Source organism: Scomber japonicus, chromosome 15, assembly GCF_027409825.1.
Source record: "Scomber japonicus isolate fScoJap1 chromosome 15, fScoJap1.pri, whole genome shotgun sequence".
NCBI classification, from domain to species: Eukaryota; Metazoa; Chordata; class Actinopteri; order Scombriformes; family Scombridae; genus Scomber; species Scomber japonicus.
Window position 1 is genome coordinate 27,937,850 of NC_070592.1, and position 24,239 is coordinate 27,962,088.

Sequence of the window (24,239 nt, forward strand, 5' to 3'; positions counted from 1 at the left end):
AAAATAATCAACTGCCCTTTTGTTTTAGCAGCCGTTTCAACAGGAGAAAATAAACTTATGGTAATGAAGCCTTATCGTGTGTGGTTCAGACGGTGGGTGTGATGTGATTTGCCTTCCAGTGGTGTGGAGCCGTCCAGCCGAGCCTCCCCGCTGTGAGCTGAGGCCTGCAGCCAGCTGACTGCGCTCCAGCACATTCTAATGCTCAAGTGCTGCTGCTGCTTCCACTTTTCACCAAAATCCTACAGAGCTGCTACCTGCAGCACCTGCTGACTAATAATACATGCTGCATAGAAGTGGAGAGAACAAAAATACATTCTAACATTCTCAGTCCTTTATCCAGGTGTGCCTTGTATAGAGAACTTACAGGATCTTAGAAATACTGCCTCCACAAAAGTCTCACATGTTATTATTATTTGGACTTAACACTTCAGTTTGCAATAATAAACAAGATTCAAGTTAAAATTTGCTGCCATGTTGCATCTCAACTTTGAATTCAGATTCAGTGAATGACATCAGCATTTAGAACAGAACACAACAGAATAGAATAGAATAGAATATAGAACAGTTTATTGTCATTATACACGTGTACAGTGAAACTTCTGTTGCAGTGGAGCGCCAATAGAAAGAGACTTAACAAGTACAATTTAAATTTAAATAAAAATTCCTCATAGACACACACATAACACTACATGTTACTGTAGATGAAGTGGTAGTGTATGTGATGACACACTAGTGTCCACTGTGGTGGCTTTAGTGTAACTATCATCATGCATATGTAAGAAAACAGCTTTTTAATAGCTGTCCACTAGAGCTGGGCAATATGGAGAGAATCATATATCACAATATTTTTTGACCAAATACCTCGAAATCAATACTTTGACAATATTGTAGTGATGTCTATTGGTGCAAGATGATGATGCAATGAGATTTTTGATGAAGCTTTTTGATGATGATCAGTAATGAGGATATGATGAGTGAGTGCAGATAATAGAAAAGTTCAGAAAATTACATCAATTTACTGTAATGCAGCCTTTAAAAGCAGGAAAAGACACTTATGCCATATCATGATATTACAATATTCAAAATCTAAGATGATATCTATGAAATATCACAATATCGATATAATATCAATATAATCAATTTATTGCCCAGCCCTACTGTAATGACCACTACGCATGAAAGGGTTAAAATGATCAGAATATTGAGATGGGAGCAACATGATTAAAACAAGTCAATATACTGTGAAGAGACAGCAGATAATATACAGGTTTAAAAAATCTATTATATCTATGAAATACAAATTCTGATTTATGAAATCCACTTCAACATTATGATTGGCTCTCTTTAAGTAATAAAAGATTAAAAGTTGTGGAGTGTTTTGAAGCTCCAACTCAGCTTTGCCAAACACCAAATACATGGGTGGTGTGCTCCCTGCTCTGGCTGTGTGTTCTCAGCATGTTTAGTAGTTAGATAGCAGTCCTGAGTCACTCTTTGGAGAAGCGTGTTTGAGTGAGAGAGTCGGGGTGACGACCCTGAGAAAAGGCCTTTAAATGAAGCTGCTACACACAATGTAAGATTACAGATGTGTGTGTAGGACATGCTCTGCTCATACGGAGCCAAACCAGCTGAGAAGATAAAGATGAGAAAACGTAGGAAAATTACAGCGCACCTTGGTGCTATCACCCCTCTGCAGAGCTGGAGGTGAGAGATAGAACTGTACTAAACATGCTGGGCAAAGAAGAACGACCTTTCACAATATTATACACAGGCAGCAAGCTGAGCATCAGTATCTGTCCTCTGCACCACGCTCAGCTTAAATGGCTGTTTTTCCTCAATGTCAGCCTGTGAGTATTGCAGTAAAAAAAAAAAAAATCTGCATCCACTCACTACCTTGAATATTATTAAAGCTATCATGTTGAGAAGATGGAGATTTCCTTTTTTTCCTCTGTGGCCCTGAATGGAGCCTGAACAACATCATCAATGATCTTTAAGTGTGCATAAGTAGCTCCAACTTCCTAATCAACATTTCTATCTTCACACATTAGATAGAAAGAAAAATACACATGAGCACTACTTCACTCTGTTTTACAACCTCAATCCTTAAAGCTGCATTTATTCATAGTTTCAATATTAAAATTGGCTCAAATGTGAACATGTAAAAGGTTCCTAGATGATGAATCACCCAATTCTGCAGCTCTGTGGAGCTTTTTTGGCCTCTTTCAGTTTGCTGTTTTGGCTTTACAGTACATTACTGCTAACTATATCACCCTGGAATCTGTTGCTTTATCTTCAACTGCAACTCAATGACATTTGTAAATCCAACTGACTTCCTGTGAAAGAGAACATGTGCCAGAGAGTGGTAGGACCAACCAAAGTATCTTCTTTCCTAAAGTGCCTTAGCTTCCCCAGGTATAAAACGGTTCTTACAATGACAAGTAAACACACATTCATGAGTGCACCAAGTTTAACAGACTTACTAAAGAGTTCTACCTTTCCTCCTTCACCCTAACAGAGTCTTGTGACTCATAGCACATCATCATGCACAGCTGTTTTCACTTTCACTGATTAAATAGATGATCTACACTAACATCACAATAAGCCTGAGGCCTTTCAACAAAATATAACCTTGTGAAACTAATTACTCAACAGAAACTTGTATTGTATTATTTGTCAAACATGACGCTGTTAACATTGAACTTTTTTGGAGTTATTAGGGTTAGAATCACTCAGATCTTTTCTCCAATTTGGATCTTCTAAAAATCACTTTTTAAATTGCATGATATTAACATTTTCTGTAAATGGAATTTTATACATAAACTGATGATGATGATGATTTCAGGTCAGATTTACTCTGACTCCTGTATTGGTTTCTGCTCAATGAAAACCTAAAGGCACTGACTGTGACTAAAATCTGTTCCCTGGACCCCGCCCACCCCAAATGCACTCTGTCTGTGTAATATCAGATATCAGCTGAGTTATAAGTGATATTGAAATGGGTAGTAATGCATTACTTTGTACTTTGTACTTTGTAACCTATTCATGTGATTACATTTGTCAGGGTAGTATAAGGGGTTACATTTACTAATCTCAGTTACATTGTTACTTTGCCATTTAGGGGTCAACGTACGATACAATACGTTACATTGCGATACGATACATTACATCACGATACCATACGCAGCTGCACCGGGGCGTGTGCAAAAGAGGAAGGAAAGAAAGAAGCAGGATGAGGATAAAGTTAAAATGACCAAATTAGACACGTTTTTTACTCAAACCCAGACAACCCAGGCAAAAGCTAGCAGGCTGCCGGAAGCTAGCAGTAGCTTGCCAGCTAGCTCCATAAATGACGTGGCATTGACCCTACTGCCGCGTCCCACTTCTCCGGACTCAGTGGACTGGCTATACTCTCTATTGAGAACAGCAGAGCTTCTCTGGACTCAGTGGACTGGCTATACTCTCTATTGAGAACAGCAGAGCTTCTCTGGACTCAGTGGACTGGCTATACTCACTATTGAGAACAGCAGAGCGCTTCTCTGGACTCAGTGGACTGGCTATACTCTCTATTGAGAACAGCAGAGCTTCTCTGGACTCAGTGGACTGGCTATACTCTCTATTGAGAACAGCAGAGCTTCTCTGGACTCAGTGGACTGGCTATACTCTCTATTGAGAACAGCAGAGCTTCTCTGGACTCAGTGGACTGGCTATATTCTCTATTGAGAACAGCAGAGCTACTCTGGACTCAGTGGACTGGCTATATTCTCTATTGAGAACAGCAGAGCGAGGACTTTGGACCTAAGCAGCTTTGCTGAGCGCAAGGCCCATAAGATGAGCTTCTAATGAGTGAGTACAGCTTCTCTTTGTTATGAAGTGGAATTAGTGGGATTTAAATCTATGGCAATGTACTTGTACATCTCTGTTTTTTATTAAAAGGTGATCCAAAAGTTCTTGTTTTAATCATTTATAGACCTCCAAGATACTCAGGAAAATTCATTGATGAGTTTGCTAACCTGACCTCTTTAATTTGCACTCTATGCCCTTTTAATGATTTTAAAGCTAATTCATAATTTTATGCTGCAATCTTATATTTAATGCTCAATTCTAGCATTTTATGTATGTCTTTCTATTTTTCTGTACTTTGTTTTTATTATGGGGGGTGGGGGGGGGGGGGGGGGGTTAATTGTATGTTTTAATGTTTCTGTTTTATGTAAAGCACATTGAGTTGCCATTGTGTATGAAATGCGCTATATAAATATAAATATAAACTGCCTTGCCTTGCCTTGTACTTGCATGTTGGAAAAATGATTGTGTGATATAGGTGCCACATCCATTCATTAATTGTAAGGCATATAATGAGCTGTGTTTTTCTTGATGGTTATGTTTATGACATACTGTGCAAGATTTGTCTTGGACATGTTTGATGTCTTAACTGAACTTAACTAATTGATGAGTTTGGATATTACCAATGTGCTAGTTTGGCAAAGGAAGACAAATCAGGCTGCTATTAATTCCAAAGTTGTTTTATTGACATGTTGTATGTTCCTAGCTTGCTTGCTAACATTAGTCATGGGTCAGGACTTCTTCAGTGCTGCAGTCACTGAGGCTACGCTACTGCTAGCTATTGGACAGTCAGTAAATCCTTCCAAACTGTTTCCTGCCTGCTTCTTCAACCACAAACTTCTGATTTTCTATTTCTACACGTGTTAAATAAAAAAGGTGCAGCTGGTGTAGCTGTGGAAGATTCACAGATGTTTATTAAGGGCAACTAAGATGGAGCTGACAGCTGAGTAATGAAAGTAAAGTAACAAGTAATATAATGCATTGTTTGCTGCTGAAGAATGTGTCAAAAGTAATGTGTAATCACTATCTTATTACAGTTTTCAAGTAGCTTGTCAAATGTCAAGTGGTGAAGTGTCCTCAGTTGTGAGCAGCAGTTCAGAATGGAGTAATAGCTGAGCTGTACTGTGGCTGTGTATGTACAGACAGTCTATCACTCCAATCAGCCAAAGATGACATGTTTCTGCTCATCAGTTAATACAATAATAACTTGTGACTGCACCTGGGTGAGCGCTCAGGCAGAAGCTGGGTAAAAAAACTGTCAGCGTCCCTCTAATTCAGTGATGAATCACAGCAATTGTGTATTTTATGGTGGCTGAAATGAGCACTGTGGTTGAAGAGAGGAACAAACTGCTCATAAACAAGCAGTCATTGACAGATCAGCCAATTCGTGAAAATGTAGGAACGCCATTACCTCTACTTGTAAAACCACCGATGACCTTTAAATATGTGCAGAGCTGGAGATACGGGCTCTGCCTCTGGAAGATTATTATAGATTCCTCAGCCCTTTTTTTCCCCTTTTTTTTCCAAGAGCTGCTTTATCTGCAGCAATGGAAAAGTTCTTCACTTCAGAGGGCATTTTCAAGTACCCGAACCCTACTCTCTGAACACAGAGAAAATTAGGGGCAACCATGTTAGAATTTTGGACTTCAGGTTATATCAATGTACTTTACATATAGAGCACTCTTTACAATATTATTTACAGAGACCCAACATTTCCCCATGAGCAGCACTTATAATAAGAATTGTAACCTTATCAGAAAATGTTTTCTTTTCATTTACAGTTGGCATTGAATTTAATTTTGGGTCAAGTGAGAAATGGAAATGATTGAAAAGAAGCTAGAGATATAAAGAGGCTACTTCAGCCTAAATGAATTTAGACTGTCAGGCACAGTGCTCTGTATTGTCAGACTGCCTCGGTTCTATTTCTGTCACTTCAATATCTGGTTTTGTCATCATGTGTCCAACATTTGTGTGATGGCTGCTTGGCTAATGCTGCATTTATATCATATTTGAGTTACTGATATTACAAGCTTCCAATTTGTAAACTGCATTCATGTATATCCAGGTCCAGTATATCTCCATTACATCTAACTTTGCATTTAATATAGAAGTGGCTGAAAACCAAGATAACATACTGTAGATGGCTTACGTCAGCCAAAGTGTGCCATCCAATGTGATTAAATCTAAGTCAGGAACTCTGGTCATATATCAAACTATTTATTGCTGAAGGCTCCACTCTTAGATGCTCCCTGAATTAGCCAGCAGCATGCTAAGCTAAAACAGTGAGAACAATGCAAAACCCCTATGCAGAGAGGGCCAAAAGCAAGACATGACCCTGAACCAGAAAGGTGGAGGCTGGGGTGGTGGAGGCAAGCCTTACCAGCAGCAGCGGCAGTGTAAGTGACAGAGTTGGTGTAGAAAGATCAGTGTAGGTGGGAGTCATATTTAAATGGACAACCTTGTTGGCTGTTATTGGTGTGTGACTGATAAGGAATGCTGATTCAATTATGTAACTCTCACACTCTCTCACAGGACCAACTCTGTAATACAACCTTCTTGAGTTGTCAGATGAGGTGAACACTCGCAGGTCACTCTCTAACATCCAGACTATATGACATACACATGGTATAGTCTCATAAATCTCACAAAAACTCAGGGTGTGGTTTGATATTTAATTAGATAAATGCTAATACTGTCTTCTTGCCTCGTTAGCAGCCAGCCTTAAAGATAGCAAAGTGGTCTGTTTGTGCATAAGGAGTGTTGGTATTTGATACCTTTAAGGTATCGATTGAAATAAATCTATATCAGATAATATTGAAACATCTCCTGTCAAACGATACCTGCAATCGATCCTTTTTGCACCCAGAGCTAGACTTACTATCAGTTGTTAAAATCCCCAAAAAATCAAACATACTTGTGTTGTATGATGGATGTGATGAATTTATGTTATTAACAGCATACTGTACCACTATAGCCATTGGTCGGCTTATCTAAACAAGGTCTTTAATGTAAATAATGACAAAATGAATATATTTTAATCTTAAATATGTATCAAATGTTATCAAACACCATCATGTCAGTATTTCCTTCATAGCCATGGCAGTCCAATGTAAAATGAATGCAAACACACCAGTTCTATTAGACATTAAGCAGATCAGTGAGCTGCCTGGTGTGCAGAAGAGATGAAAACAGCAATAAGTCAAAAACAGACTCGTGAACCAGCGTTGAGGGGTTTCAGGCTGATGTGGACCCCCCGTCTCCTCGAGAGCCAATCAGAAGGCCTATTTTTAGAGGTTGTGAGCGCAGCGCAGTTCGGGCAGCAGATGGTATTTGAGAGGGAGTGGGGTGCAATTTACAGTAAACAGATTTTTTATCCTTGGCAGGTCATGGAGAGAGCTACAACAGTATGGCGATTTAATAAGAGTGCTCAAACAAACTCTGGCAGGACAAGACTTAAGTGAGATAGAGTAACCTCAGCACGACTCTCAAACAAGCCCCGAAGCCACCGACTTGTTTACTTTGGTAAATTGTCTATCTTTGGATGCAAAAGGAGGGTTGAAACACTGCTCAGCCAACGACAGCAAACACTAGCACCCTATCTTCAAAAAGACACTACAGGATGACAAGTGACGTCTTGACAGACAGGAAACACATTTATTCTTTTGGAATGAAAAATGACACGTTCATGTGCTCATATGAGTTTGGAATTTTAAAAGCCTTTACCTGCAAAGCATTGACATGCATTTTATTAACTTTGAGGGCATATTTGGAGCGCATTAATAAGGCTTCAGGGAAATCATATTCATAAATTCACAAGAAATCAAAACAAAAAGGTTTAAGAGGGTTTTTAGATAATGTAATGTACCATGTGAAAGCTACAATAAATTATTATGGTGCCAGGACGACATCGAATGTACTGTAGTTAATGTCTGATGTATTATCAATTATTTTCAAATGGTGGCTATCACACCAGGCTGTAGTGCATGAGTCACTGTGTTTGAATAAAAACTAGACAAAATAATGGTTAAAACACAGTAGTGAAATTTAACACGTCAGCGCCATGGTAGTCCAGATGTATCATGATAGCATCAGAGCAGTGCTGTGGCAAGTCTCAAGTTCATTTTCAAGTCTTTCAGGACATGAATCTCCAAGTCACGTCACAATTAATTCAAGACCAGTCTAAAGCCAATGCTGTGTCTCATATCGAGTACTTCTGTACTTACCCTTAATATTTTGAATGCATGAGTATGTTCACACTGAGAAGTATGAAAAAATGCAATGTACTATGAGTACCTGGATAGTGCACTAAAAACAGTCAAAAAGTTGAGTGTGGAACTATGGATTCCATGATTTGGTACTGTGAATGATGACTAATGCTAACACTAGCTTGCTAACTAGCTAATAGTAATTTCAAGTAAGTGCGCAACAGCCATGTTTGATTTGAGACAATAATAACCTGTCGAAATGTGTGCACTACACAATTACATAGGCTAGTGTACACAGAGTACTAACAGAAGTGTGTGTTTGAGACACAATGTGAGACATTTAGCTAACTGCTGTTTCCATGCCTGCAGTCCTCATTCTCAACATACTAACAAGCTAATGTTCAATGTCAAAAGTATGAATTATGGATTTAGAATTACGGCTTGTGTGGTTTTAATATTTCTTTTAGAGATTTTAATCTACCAAGACAACAACTATGCTAGCAGTTCTGCTTTTTAGTTTTTATACCAAATTTAAGGTCAAACTAAGAAAATTGAATGCAGGTCAGAAAGGTAAATTAATGGGAAATAGCAGGTGAAAAAGTTGTACTAATCCATGCAGTAGGCCTAGATAGTAAGTAGTTTACTACAAAGAAGTGTACCAGAAGAAGAAGTATGTGGTTTGAGACACAGCGCTGGTCTCAAGATACTTCTTATGTTAAGTCGAGACTCAAGTAATTCAAGACAAATCTCAACTCTCAGGTCTCAAGTTTCAGAAACTTAGAAACTAGTCAAGTTTAAAGAAATTAAAGTCTCAAGTATTTCAAGACATGGCTCAGATACTCTGGTAAAGTCTAAGTCAAGTCTCAAGTATAGGTCATTCAAAACGAGTGTCAGCCTCAGTCTCAATCATTAAAGACAGTCTCTAATCAAATAAAAAGCCTCAAAGGAAGTCAAGTTCAAGTCTGTTATCAAGACAGTGGATCAATTCAGAATCACAGCAGGGTTTAACTTAGCTCCTCCTCCATCATATCAACAAGACACCATCATATTTTATTAACCCTTAGCTATTCCCTCCACACAGATAGATCAGTGTACTGTACACGGCTGTTTTCTAATGAACAGTAAAGTGTTTGGACCAGTGTTTGGAGGGAAAGGCAACATAAGTGATGTATGTGTGTGTGTGTGTATGTGTGTGTCCTTGGAGGATGGAGAAGAATGGCAGGGGGTGGTCTGCCATGCTCAGCAGCTGTGTCCTCTGATGTGGATGTTTTATGAGACGGAAGGGGAAACTGTGTGACTGACCCCCAACCAAGAGCCTCGGTCCTACCGACACACACACACACACACACAAACACACACACACACACACACACACACACACACACACACACTCAACTACACATTCATCAGTCACCTACAGCGTGTGTGTGTGTACGTGCGTGTAGTTTACTGCTGATACGTGATTCTCAGATGGTGAATTTAAAGCTTAAACATATTTCATAGAAAATAAGAATAAGGCTGAACATCAGACTAACCACTGTGTTTTTCCTCCCCATGATACAGAATTAGAAATAGAAGAAACCTCCGCTTGCATCAACAGATAATGTGAGCAGCATATAATTTCCCATCATCTCACCCACTCCTCTTTTACTGGTTGAGGTATTTCGGAGGTACCGTATATGGGCTGATAATTTTCAGAAGGGAGACAATTCTCGATTAAGGCTCACTGGTGGGTGATGTCTGTATGAATTACACCTTCCATAAAGCTGTAATAGGAAAGACAATCAGCAGCTTGTATCTGTGCAGCCTTGCAGGGTATTTACCTTTTTATGTGGGTGTAAATTTGACATGTGCCAAGGACAAGCTTCTTTCCAGATGTCTTTTCCCTTTTTAGTATTAGCTCATAGGGGCTCACAGTACAAACACAGAGATATGCAGTCTGGGTCATTCATGATAGTGTTTCAGATTCATTTTAACATCACAAATCAAGCGTAATCAGCCTTTAATGATCACAAACATGAACATAAAAAGATATTTTACCGCTCCACCAAAATCCAACACATTACTTATGCAACTAGAAGAGTTTTTTTTACATGTGCGACCGTATTATTAAACTAATATATGTGTCGTTCAGGTGTTAATATGACATGCTGGAGGTATATAAAGTAAAAACCAACAGACTAAATGTATCATAAGTATAAAGCTGTCTGATTGCCGCTTGTTGGATCTGTCATAACAGCAGCAGGTACAGGAATAGAGGGAATTATGGGTTGTTGGCGTGATGAGGATAAGAACAGAGGTGAGGGGGAACATTTACGGGGCTCGTCGTCTTACACGTGACGGACATGCATGTGGATGAGAAACTTTGACAGGAAGTTTGAAAAGTGGATTAAATGTTCTAAATTTCATGTGTTATTTGTAAGTTCACTTCAGAACAATACATTGTAGTGTACCAAAGAGTAGGTCCATTTTTGTCAATTTATGGTTTTTGGTTGTGACTAACCCCGAAACAATGGAAAAATGTCATAATGTTAGCAGATTGGAGCGGTGAACTAGCGCACTGTCTGTTCAGTAGATGACCATATAATGAAATCTGAATAAAATATGTCACTGGTTGATAGAAGAAAGAAATCAAACGTTGGAAACCAAACGTTCAGAGCAATGTGAAAGCTGGTACTTTTTGCTCACAGGGATTACTTTTACATACATTTATCTTATTATTTGACACTTTGGCCACGTTAAATATGAATATCAAACATTGTATTGTACATTATATACTCAATGTTTAAGCTCCTGAAGAAGATGGGAGTTCAATGCCACAAATCTGGCTTCAAAGCAAGGATCTCAACTGGGCTGCAAAATGACCAGCAAGAGGAGTGAAAGCAGAGGTGAGCACATCTGGGAGAGTGGGTGTTGCTGTTGAGCCTTCTGGAAGAGTCTTGGGCCTATCAACGAAACACCAATGAAGGAGGTTGCCCACCTGATGACTGCGATGAAGTAATTAGCCTCTTCTCCACTCAAGAAAAATCTGAACGATTGAAGCATTAAGTCCTATGAGCTCACCATGAACATGACTAAAAATGAGGAAAAGCATAATAGGTCCCCTTTAAACAGAACTCATTACAGCAACACTTGGTTTAGACGGTTTGGAGTTTTGGACCTAGACAAAAACAATGTGTTTCACAGTGATTGCTAGGTAAGGGATGATCATGGTTTGCATTAAAATAACTATTTTATTCAGGTTTGTTAAAGTAACTGAGGTGTCCTGTGTTAGAGTCTGACACTTTTCATTTCTGCAACTCCCCCCCTCCCACCCCCCCGGAATGAATTTTCCAAGAATGTTATTATCATCATTATTATTATGATATATTAAACTCTGGGTTCTTTTTCAAGAAGGTTTATTGTTGTGGTCTGTTCTGTACATGAACCAGACAAGTTATCCTGATAACTCAATAATCATGATTGGATATTATAGTTTCTACAATACATGCTGCGTATTGTTATGTGAATCATTCAGAGCATGGATTGACTTAAAACTTAGGAAAAAAACAGACCTAGACGAGACACAAGTTGTACTAAAGGAGACCAAGCACAGTGAATAGGAGTGGGATCCATAATGACGTGGGGGCTGGGGGCTAGGGAAAAGAATTGCATCATGGGTAGAGCAGTAGGTCTTCAGATAAGAAATCTGTAGGGACTAAAACTGTCTATCATAAGTCCCCTGACTTTAAAAATGTTCAGTATTAATCTAGAGGAGACTCTAATATATATACTATAACATACTATACTATCTAGCTGATAATACTTTTACAGTGTGTATGAAGTCATTTATTAATAAGTTCAAAACAATATTATACTTTTATTTAAAGGTACTAAAGACAAATAATTAATGAACTGTTTATAGGAGTTATAGTTAAAGATAAAGATATTAATACACCCTTAAATACATCTTTATATCCTGTGGAGGTGAGCGGTTTAGGGTTAAAATAAAGTCATACGCCTACTGTAAGAAGTCCTCCTCTTTCCCAGCAGCCTCTGCTCCTCTGATGCCCACCTGCTGTCTTCACCATGAAGCCCAAACACACACGACTGCAGCAATCTCTCTGCTTTCAAGAAGTGAGTCAAAACCTTTTTACAACTCGTGTAAAACATCTTTGAGTATCTTGAAAATCGTTCCATAAATAAAATGTATCGTATACTCAGACACTCTTATCCATTTACCAGCAGATGATTACAGACTAACACAGGTTTCAGTTTATTTGCCCTCCATCCAGGCAGCTGTTTGTTATCATTCATTTTATTCTCTTTGAAACTCAACTTGACTTCAAAACTTGCTTTTGCTGTGAACTTCTGAGCCAGTCTGAGCAGGCGGATTACACACAAGCAAATCCTGCTTACCTGTGATATCAAATAATAATCAGTGCAGATCATGGTGAATATGAAACATACCACATTTATACACATGATAAATAAAAGTTCAAAAATGGTTCTGAAGGCTGATAATACATCCAGCATCCTGCTTCCATGTGTGCTTTGGTTTAGCCTTTAAAAGACTTTGGTTTTGGTGAAATAAAATAGATTAAACAAAATCTCAAAATATATTTTATATTGAAAATGTGCAGAATAAACACACACACACACACACACACACACACACACACACACACACACACACACATAGAGCAGCAGCCGCAGCAGCAGCAATAAAGAGCTTGTCATAAAAGTGAAGCGGGAAAAGGTCACCCAAATATCTTGAGTACATGGAAGAGAAGTTATCTGAAGAATTATCCTCAGCAATTAAAAAGAGAGAAACACAGAAGAAGAACATACTCAAATCTCTTAGCAAATGTCACCATGAAAGCAAACAGGGCCGAAAGGCACAGAGGTCAGAACACACACAGCTAATGAGACACAGCACACTGATCAAACTGCTGCATTCTGCTGCGTGACGTGCTGATATGAAACAATACTCTGCATCTTTGTTGCTAAGCACTTGTTGCTGTGGTTATTATTTCCCTTATCATTATTATTATATTATTATTACTATTATCATTACTATTATTATTGTTGTAATAGCTTACTTGCCTCTGTTTGTTCTGGACAGTAAGATTCAATGTGTGTGCACTTTGTGATGGAGTATAGTGAGTGTATACAAATGTGGATTAATCCACCGCTAAAAATAGTCCCTGGCAAATGTATTATTTTCTCCTGTTTGAGTAACATTTGATAAATACTGGTGACTAGGAAATTTTTTTTGTTTTTGTAAGAAAAGTGACCTATATATTAATGAATTGTTTTAGGAACTAATGCTGACTGACACACAAAGCACTGACTGACATAATAATAACAGCAGATTGATCCTTTAATGTTGCCACATATTTCACATTCCTTCACATACATTCATATTCATGTTAATACTCCTCATCATATTTCTGGTTTTATCCACTTTATTTTATACTGACACAACACTTAAAGATGTTCTTAAATCTGTTTACAACTAAACTTAAACTAACAGTGGTATATAATTAAAATTCACTGAGGTCCAATTAGTGAACATTTCCTCAAGTGAAGGACAGAACATCATAATGTCTGTGTTGTTTTTCTGTAGCTTGAAGTAGCATTGTAGTTCCATCAGTATCTGTTTCTAGTGGCTAGATTGTAGACTGTCAAATAAATACAGTAGAATTCATTCATTAGTATTTACACTCTACTTGTGGGATTCAAATAAATAATAAAATAAATAAAATGAGAATAAGGAATAATATTTTTAAATAAGGTGCATTACAGAAATCTTTTGATTATGCTTCTTAAATAAAGTGCTTAGTTTTAGAAAAATAAAATATGATCCCTTTTTACTTTTAAGCTTATCTTAAACTTAAACCATAAACTTCATTTCACATATAATAACTTTATAACAAAACGAGGTCATGTTCCCACAGCCGTATGTTCCCTCATTTCTAACAAATATTCCTCCTATCCGGCCTACAGTCCCACAGCACAGGTATGGCTATTCCCTAATGCGCATAACATGTTGTTGATTGGCTGATTAGTGTCACGTGAGAAAAGTGCACTCTGTGAGTTTCTGAGGGCTGCTCCACTTTTACCGTAATTGCTAGAGAAGCTGTGTCTGTTAAAATAGAAACACTCAAAATTTAATAATCTTCAATATTTCATTAATTACAGGTCTGGGTCTGGATAGGACAGCGTGTGGACTGCTGTCCGCCTATTAGTGTCCTCTGCTATAGTGTGTTACAATGAATTTATGATCTGTTTATATAATGCTTATAAATAGTGAATAACACTCCTGTTGTCCATAGGGAAGGATAGTGGGAAATAAGATATAGTTTAGTTTAATTAGGCCTATTGAAGATAATATCCAAAAATAAGTGTAAAACCTGTTGGAATAAACAGTCAAACCAGACCAGGTTCATTTTGATCTGAGAGGACAAAAGCTGCACATTTGACAGAAAGACACCAGGATGGATAGGAGGGTTCAAATAAAGTAATAGTTACATATGATATATAAAGAAATGAGTTGAAGTGTAACAGACAGCAGTATTTGCTCTGTGTCCACACACTGGCAGCATCAGCACTGTGAGTGATGTGTGTTGTGTGATGGAGAGGATGTAACGTGGATGTGAGGACACAACAAAGCTTCCTTTGTTACTATATGAGAACGAGGCTGTTAAGCACCGCTCCTGCTCTGCTCTGCTTACTATCATCATCAGGAGCTGTTTAGTATGCCGCGCTTGTAAATGGGAGATTGGCGGGGCACTGGGTGGCAGAGCGGGCCACTCTGTCATTAATGTACCCATCGCTGTTATCATACACCTAATGACATCGCTCCCAGATGGCATGCTGGGAGCTCGACCGCAGGGAGCCTGGCTCAAACGTCTGCGGGTGCCGACGCCTCCCATCATCAATTTAACATGTCTGCTCACCCAAATCTGAGGCCTCCAGATAATGTCTTTCACGGTTCAGCAGTCTTACAGGGCTTCCCTCCTGCCTGGCCTTGAAATGGGCAAATTAATAGTTCCTTTGAAACAAATTGGAATTACACCCCTCGATGCCTTAATGTCAGAATGTGAGAGTGTTGACGTCCCGGCTCTGACTGTTGATGGAATATGAAGATCTGAGCCACAGATGTGTGTGTGTGGGGGGGGGTGTAAAGATATTCAGAACCCCCCCATCTCTTACACACACACATCACCCCCCCACCTCTTCCCCCCCTCAGCATGGACCGCTACAGTGTGTAGCATGTGTGAAAAGGACGGCTGGAAGTGTTTAATCCTCAGCATTAAGAGGGAAACCCCTCAGCCTGAATAACACTGAATCATCTCAGGAGACATTATCTGCTCTGACTCTTCACATCATTTTTCACGGAGCACTTTACATTACAACAAACACCATAGAATAGCTAAATATGAACCTCTGCACTGTGCTTCTATATGCTTTTCAGACATCTTTAAGATTCCTCTTATTCTTTCTTTTCAGCTATCCAGACACTTTGGCTACAATCCCACCTCACTTTTCTTAGTGAAATGTTATTGTAGCTGTTTCATGGTAATGTGTAATCACTTAAATTCAAGTTCAACTTCAAGTTTATTTATATGTCATATCTATTAAATACATACAGTGGAACGGAATTGTGTTTCTCAGGACCAGAGTGCAAAAGAAACTGAATAAATAATTAAACATAGCTAAGAAACACATAGGATGTAAACTAATGCTCGGTCTGTTTTTTCTGACTTTTTACTTCAGAAAGTTATAATTTATCCAAAATACACTGTAAATAACTCATTCTTCAAGAGTACGTTGGGGAGTTTAGTAATTTTTTGTGAAGATTTGTATTGAAAATAAAGAAAGGTCAAATTTGACACCAAGATCAGATATCCCAACTTTAATCCTCTGTGTGCCTCCAAAATCCTGGATCATTAATTTCCCACAATGTAACTATACACCCAACAAACCAGTGGCGTAAACATCGACGGTGCAACGGGTGCAGCTGCACCGGGGCCCAGACGCCGCCAAGGGCCCATGAAGAAAGGGAAAAAAAAGCAGCTGTCCATTGTCTATTGTTTTTGTGAATGAAATAGTGGCTGGTATGGGAGGAGGAAATGATAATTTGTCCAATCACCTTGATAGCTGTCAGTCATGATGAGTCGCGATGACGTGACGTGAGTTGTTTCTCCTTTCAGCAGGAAAAAAAAAGCAAGTGGATGAAAGTTGTATGTTTAGCAAGCCCAAACACAAAAGCAGCGTGCAAAAGAGGAAGGAAAGAAATAGGCAGGATGAGGATAAAGTTAAAATGACCAAATTAGACACGCTTTTTACTCAAAGCCAGACAACCCAGGCAAAAGCTAGCGTGCCGCCGGAGGCTAGCGGTAGCTTGCCAGCTAGCTCCATAAATGACGTGGCATTGACCCTACTGCCGCGTCCCGCTTCTCCGGACTCAGTGGACTGGCTATACTCTCTATGAGAACAGCAGAGCGCTTCTCTGGACTCAGTGGACTGGCTATACTCTCTATTGAGAACAGCAGAGCTTCTCTGGACTCAGTGGACTGGCTATACTCTCTATTGAGAACAGCAGAGCTTCTCTGGACTCAGTGGACTGGCTATACTCTCTATTGAGAACAGCAGAGCTTCTCTGGACTCAGTGGACTGGCTATACTCTCTATTGAGAACAGCAGAGCTTCTCTGGACTCAGTGGACTGGCTATACTCTCTATTGAGAACAGCAGAGCTTCTCTGGACTCAGTGGACTGGCTATACTCTCTATTGAGAACAGCAGAGCTTCTCTGGACTCAGTGGACTGGCTATACTCTCTATTGAGAACAGCAGAGTTTCTCTGGACTCAGTGGACTGGCTATACTCTCTATTGAGAACAGCAGAGCTTCTCCGGACTCAGTGGACTGGCTATACTCTCTATTGAGAACAGCAGAGCTTCTCTGGACTCAGTGGACTGGCTATACTCTCTATTGAGAACAGCAGAGTTTCTCTGGACTCAGTGGACTGGCTATACTCTCTATTGAGAACAGCAGAGCTTCTCTGGACTCAGTGGACTGGCTATACTCTCTATTGAGAACAGCAGAGTTTCTCTGGACTCAGTGGACTGGCTATACTCTCTATTGAGAACAGCAGAGTTTCTCTGGACTCAGTGGACTGGCTATACTCTCTATTGAGAACAGCAGAGCTTCTCCGGACTCAGTGGACTGGCTATACTCTCTATTGAGAACAGCAGAGCGCTTCTCTGGACTCAGTGGACTGGCTATACTCTCTATTGAGAACAGCAGAGCTTCTCTGGACTCAGTGGACTGGCTATACTCTCTATTGAGAACAGCAGAGCTTCTCTGGACTCAGTGGACTGGCTATACTCTCTATTGAGAACAGCAGAGCGAGGACTTTGGACCTAAGCAGCTTTGCTGAGCGCAAGGCCCATAAGATGAGCTTCTAATGAGTGAGTACAGCTTCTCTTTGTTATGAAGTGGAATTAGTGGGATTTAAATCTATGGCAATGTACTTGTACTTGATGTTGGAAAAATGATTGTGTGATATAGGTGCCACATCCATTCATTAATGCTGTGTTTTTGTAAGGCATAAAATGAGCTGTGTTTTTCTTGATGGTTATGTTTATGGACATACTGTGCAAGATATCTTTGTGTAGCTTTGTTAGTGTCGGCTATATTTGAATGTTTGACAGTTTGGAGACATCATCAGGATGCGGTAGTCTGAGCCCAGGTCAGGCCAGGCTGTTAGATAAGTGTTGATATGGAGCTTTGGCTGCTGTCCGTGGTGCTGAAAGGCTGGTTTGCAGGATGAGTGTGTGGCCAGTCACCTGTAACATTAGCCTACATGGTGACCAGGGGTGCATTAACATCACTGGAGGCCCCTGGGCTACAGAACTTTATGGACCCCCCCCCCCCCCTCGCTACAGGACTTTATGAGTCCCCCATCCCTAAGTGGTTGACCCTGTAACACCAAGTGAATTATATTTGATCCATGAGTTTCAGAGAGTTCTACATCATCAGTGTAAAAACCTGATGTAGACGATCAGATACATGTAGTGCACAGATCAACCAACAGGGGACCTTTTATTTGAGGCATCCAAGATGGACGTCAATCGGTGAGCTACAATTCTGCGGCCTGTTTTTTTTTTTACCAGTTTATAAAAAGCTAAGGTAAGAAGAACATTCATATAGTAACTGATACTTCAATAGGAATAGTTACTGGATTAATGCATACATATTTAGAAGCTTATTTTATGGCTAATTCCTGTTGAACATGTGCGTATCAGATTATACACAGCAGGTTACAGAAGCTCATTTATATGTAAATCTGTCAACTGTTCTTTTATTGCATTTTATATTGTGGCTGATATGAGCTCTATGAAGGACCTTTAAGGGTTTAGAAATTGTCGTTGTCATCTTCTTCCGCTTATCTGGGGTCGAGTCGCGGGGGCAGCAGCCTAAGCAGGGAAGCCCAGACTTCCCTCACCCCAGCTACTTTGTCCAGCTCTTCCTAGGGGATCCCGAGGCATTCCTAGGCCAGCCGAGAGACTTGGCAAAAAATCAATTGTATTAAATGTATCAAATATGATACCAAAAAACCCCTAATTTATAAAATGTTTTATTTAATTAATTAATTTTTTTTTTCCCTCAGACGTTCCACAGGGTACCCAGCTGTAAGTTTTGGAGGCAGTAGAAACTAGCAGCACAGATGGTGAGGTAGTGAATAGAAATCAGACTTTGTACTGGAATGATTAATTTCAGCTGATATCAAATGACTCAAAACATTCATGCAGCTGTTATATTTCGTTTGTAGAAAGCCAAACATCTGTCCTCAAGCAGCGCTCTGTTTCAATACCTCAGCAATTAGACCTGTGATTTATTGTGAAACCAGAACTAACACTGAACCCTGCTGCTCACACTGTTAGCACCATCAGGTGGTGACTCATAACCACATTTCCATGGTCACAGTCAGATGTGCTAAAATGACAGTAATGCTACTGGGATGCATCAGGTGATCATGAACTTCCAGAAAAGCTGGCTCACCATTCCTCCACATTTATCCTTCATATTCTCATTCATCCCTTCATGTTCCCTGCATCAAATAACTAACCTAATGTTCAACTTGATTGTGTTTTATAGAGGGGGAAATTTTGGAGGCATGTGTGTCCACATCTATAATTACTTTTTGGTATATGTGATGTTTTCCTCTTACTTTCATATGTGGATCTCATATACAGGTTTCTATATGAGACATCAGGTAAGGAGTGTGCTCTGTTGCATCTGTAACCACACCCACATGACGTATGATGTCACCGTGTTCCCAGTGCTCACTTACGGTATTGCAGTGAAATGCAAATGGAATGCTGCCTAAAGTTGGATTTCTGACTTGGAAAGTCAGATGAATCTCACTAGCCCTGCCCTCAAAATCCAAGATGGCTGCTCTGAGCATCACCAGTATGAAAATTTGTAGTAACATCCTGTTTATTAGTACTTCTCTCCCATTTGTGTCTCATTAAATCAATCGTACACACAGCACTGTCCAACTTCTACCTGTGGACATGTTGATAAACTGTTTGTATGAGCAAAATACAGCAAAAATGTGTTTTTATCAACTGGTGTTGCTATCAATGGCTAACCTGGCTACAACTGGTTTTCTGACTTTTTGAACTGGAACGAATCAAACTCAGAAGTGACATCATTCCCAGCTCCGACTTCCAACTTCTGAGTCAAATGGAACGCAGCATTAGCCCCACATTAGCACTGCCTATTTATAGGACTGTTGAAATAATTCTCACTGTGACACTTGTTTTTTAAGAGAATCAAGAAGACAAGTAGGTTTATATCTGAAGTCTATCTGAATACAGCCAGAGTCTATAGAGTAAAAGCTGCCTGTAATGTTCCTTCATATTCTGTACAAAATTTCTCGTTGTCAATTAAATGTGTGAATCAAATGAGAGTATTCTGGGTCACATCTTCACATAACAATTATGAGCTGCTGCTGTTGCGTCAATTCACTGAATCAGACACCAAGAAACACACTGATTGAAGAATTCAAACATTTAATGTGCAGTGTATCAGTGATAGACAAGCAAACATTTTTTGCAGTTTAGATTTATTGGCACTTTAAGGGATAATTCCAGGTTTACTGTGACAGTCTGATGGTTCTATGTCCTGACAGTCGTCTCTGGTCAAATCTGAAGATCCAGGAGCTCTCTGATAAGAGTCATATAACCTCAATGTAACCACTGTTTTAATTACTTTTAATTTCTGCTAATGTATTCCTTTTTTTAGCATCTAATTATGTGTATCAGTTGATTAGCACTTCCTGTATAATGTTCAGACTACTGTAAGTGAGTGATTTCCAGAGAGCTCAGAGATCCAGAGTGAACATGAGACCACTCACAGGTCAAACAACCATCTGGCTAAGAAAAAGAAGAAGAGCCCAAAACTAGTTCTACTTTACAAAGTATGTAAATACAATCTCTGAGTAGACACATTTCCTAAACATGGAAGATTTCAATACAAATCTAATGACAAAATATATATCGGTATGTAGCATGTAAAGATACAGAAAACCAAAGATTAAAAAAACATATTACATACATACGTGTACATGAGAAAATAAGTATTTTAAATGGGGGGAAGTAGGAAGATATGCATAAGATACTCTGTGTGGACATGCTGTCTGATGATCATTAGTGTATGAAAATAGATTGCATGGAAAGTGTCATAAATATATCAGCTGGCTGTTAACAGTCAGACACATGATCTCTGCTGCTTCATGAAGGTGTCTGTCCAGCGCCATCCATAAAAAGTACAAACTCTACCCTTGAATCTAAAGATTTCACCATTTACATAGTGTTTTGTTTTCTTTTTCTAAAATACCTTCTGCTTGCTAAACTATCTGGAGTGAAAGCTAAATGCTGGCTGTCTAGAAACTTTGGGAGGCTAGTAGAAAGTTGCGTGTGCTATATCGTCTGAACACAAATGCTAAGACTGGAGGTGAAGAAGCCACAGAGCTGTGGTGTGTTTGTGTCCTGTCGCTCCCACTCAATTTGGAATCTCCTGCTCTGTCGTTTCCTCTTTAACGGACTCATCTTCCTCCAGATGCTCCTCCTCTTCCTCCTGGAAACACACAACGCATTGTAATGTTACATATAACACATCTGAGCACTGCATCACTCTTTCTTACATAGTGATGACGATGTGATTAGATGTCACCCAGTGATACAACATAATAACAATTTATTAATATAGCAGTTACTTAAAATAAATCAATGACAATATTTACAATACAGATTTAAATTGTTACAGTATATTGTAGTCATTTTAAATTCATAGAAAAAGAGAAGGAAAAAAATTAATTCAACTTTGCAATATGGGACCCAACTGGGTTTGTCTGCAGTTTCCATGGTGGCCCCACCTGTGTTTGCCCATATGGGCTTCAAGTGGGTTCTGACTGGGTTTCAGATGGGGCCCAAGTGGGTGGGTTACACATGTGGGGCCCATGTTTCTGTTTCTTGTGGGACCCACAAAATTTGCCCAGTTCAAGCCCATGCCCACTAAGTACCCACGTAGCCCACATTTAACCCATGTGGGGCCCACATGGACATGTGGAACATTTGTGTATCAGATTAGATACAGCAGGTATAGAAGATCACACACATATGGGGCCCATGTTTCTGAAACATATGGGGCCCATACAATTTGCTCTGTTTAGTAGCTTATCCCACTTACATCCTTTATGGGGCTCATACAGTCAGCCCATGTTACTGAAACCATGTGGGGCCTGCAAGATTTGCCCAAGTCAAGCCCATGTCCACTCAGTACCCACATAGCCTGCATGTAACCCATGTGGGGCCCACATGGACATGCTGGCTGGGTCTGAAACCAAAGAGCAGCTGACTAGAAACAGTAAGAAGTTACAATTTTAAGTTTTAGGGCTCAGTGTCATTTTTGTCAGTTATTTGTGCAGAAAAATAAAAAAAGACTTGGAGCAACAATGAATTTGAAAACCTCCATCAAAAAGCACCTCCAGAGTAGATGACAAATGGCTGGAGATGTGGATCTTGACACTGATATACAACTACTGATTTTGTATCTTCTTAAGAGAAATTGAAAGTTTTGTTTAATGTCACAATGAAATGAACGTGGGTGGGCTTAGCTACGAGAGGGATTTTTAGCCCTTACATACTGTTCAGAGTCACATTTCACCTGTTTTTACACCTGAAACCTGTGAAAATACCTTTTTCCTTTAAAGCTGAAATGTGCAGACTTTTTCTAATTTAACTCAGAATACAAAAAAGGAAATATTTCAACTTTTTAAAAATAATTTTGTGGTGTCTTTGACCCATATTGATCCAAAAATCATTATTCAAAAATGTTCATTATTCACATTCAATATAATTGGTTGAAATACTTCAGTTCTCCTGTTTACTGTAACATCCAACCATTGTAAAATACATACAGAGAAGCATCCTTGGATGTATGAAATCAGTGCTGGGTCACAATATGAACAGTATGTGAGGGTTAAGAGTAACTACACACTCAAAGTCAATCAGCAAACAGACCTGTGATCATTATGTTTTTGACTTATCATACAATAAAATAATTAACAGCATCATCATATCTATATACGGACTTCCTGTATGATACATGGACATGGCCTTGATCATTTGTTTGACCTCAATGTTGCCACACTTCACATTAGCAGCTAAGAGGCTCTGAAAAAAGCTAGTAAGTGGACCTGATCACAAAAAACTGTTCTATTGCCCACTTTGATTATTTAATGACCAAACCTGCTGTGTTGTAACATCCTGGAAGAACCTCCACCAACCACAGAGCCTTGACTTTTTAAAAATAAACTACAAAACAGCTTCTAAATGCAAATGTGAGTTATAAAACCAACAGAGAGAGCGAATCCCACACAGAGAGCAGGCGTCATAGTGGGTGGCCCAAGAAGCCAGCTAATTTAGTAAAGCAGATAAAATGAAAGTGACAGTGGTGAGAGCTGCAGCGGTGATTAAACGACTCTGACAGATACAATTATCCCCCCTCCAGAGGTTAATAAACACATCTACACACTAGAATGTGTGATCACAGGTTAGGATCTGCAGCCTAGAACACCTCGTGAATCCTCCAGCCAGCTGAGAGCACACATTAGTCAGCTTCTAATTCTCTGTCAATCAAGCACAGTTTCATCCCCTTATGGATTCTTTGTGTACTCACTAAAATATACAGACAGTTAAACATTGTGAACTTTTTCTCCTATTCTGGCACATTCTGTTCCCTGCCTACAAAACTGCTTAAAAACTACCTCTAAAGAACAAATCATAGCCTACGTGACTGTCGCCCCTCAAGGCTGGTCACTGGGGAAGCAGTTTTTAATCCTGCAACACCCGACTGTGTGCTCGCTAATTAGATAAAAGTGTTTGAAAAGCCGAGCTTCAGAATACATCTTTAAACAATAGATTGTTAAAATGGGGAATTTCACCAGCAGACTCATTTATTATTAGACTCCAGGGCAAGAGAAGCACATAACTGTTCATATTTCTGTTATGCTAAAAAAACAAAGACTTTCTCATCTTTAAAAACCACAATTCCCCAAAACATTTGGTCTGAAGATTCTTTAAGCTGTAATTATATCTGGGAAATTATATTTGTTTCAAGTTGTTGAACAAGTTTAAAAAGACTAAGAGTCTACAGCCATGTTAGCAGCTATGTGAGGCCATGTTTACGGCTAAATGCTAATGTCAGAATGCTAACATGCTAATGTTCAGTAGATCATTTTTACCAACTTAGTTTAGTTTGTTTCGTTCATTAAACTCAAATACACATGAATAAATAAAGTAAATAATAATATGTCCTGTGTTTCTTCATCTCCCAACATTTGCTAGCTAGCGCTTAACACAATGTACAGCTGAGGCTAAAATGAATGTCATTCGTTTTTTAGATATTTGTGTTATTAAAAAAGCTTGTTCTCATGGACAAAAAAAGGTCAATTTATCAATTTATCCTGAGGCGGACGCGAATGTTTGTACTAAATGTCACGACAATCCAAACAATAGTTGTCAAGACATTTCAGTCTGGTTGACCAATCCTGTTGCCATCCTTCAAACATGCTGCTAGTGTGGCTGAAAACACAGAAACCCAAACTAATAATGTTTTATAGATACCTGAATAAGATTTTA

General features: G+C 39.2%; 1 protein-coding gene across 1 annotated transcript in view; it reads right to left on the reverse strand.

The window, feature by feature from the left end:
- Positions 1-20,828: 20,828 nt before the first annotated feature.
- Positions 20,829-24,239, reverse strand: part of phf14 (PHD finger protein 14) — a 90,735-nt gene continuing 87,324 nt past the window's right edge. The window contains exon 18 of the mRNA XM_053334596.1: positions 20,829-21,174. Coding sequence (XP_053190571.1) covers positions 21,100-21,174 — 75 coding nt within the window. The 3' untranslated portion in view covers positions 20,829-21,099. The remainder of the gene's footprint in view (positions 21,175-24,239) is intronic.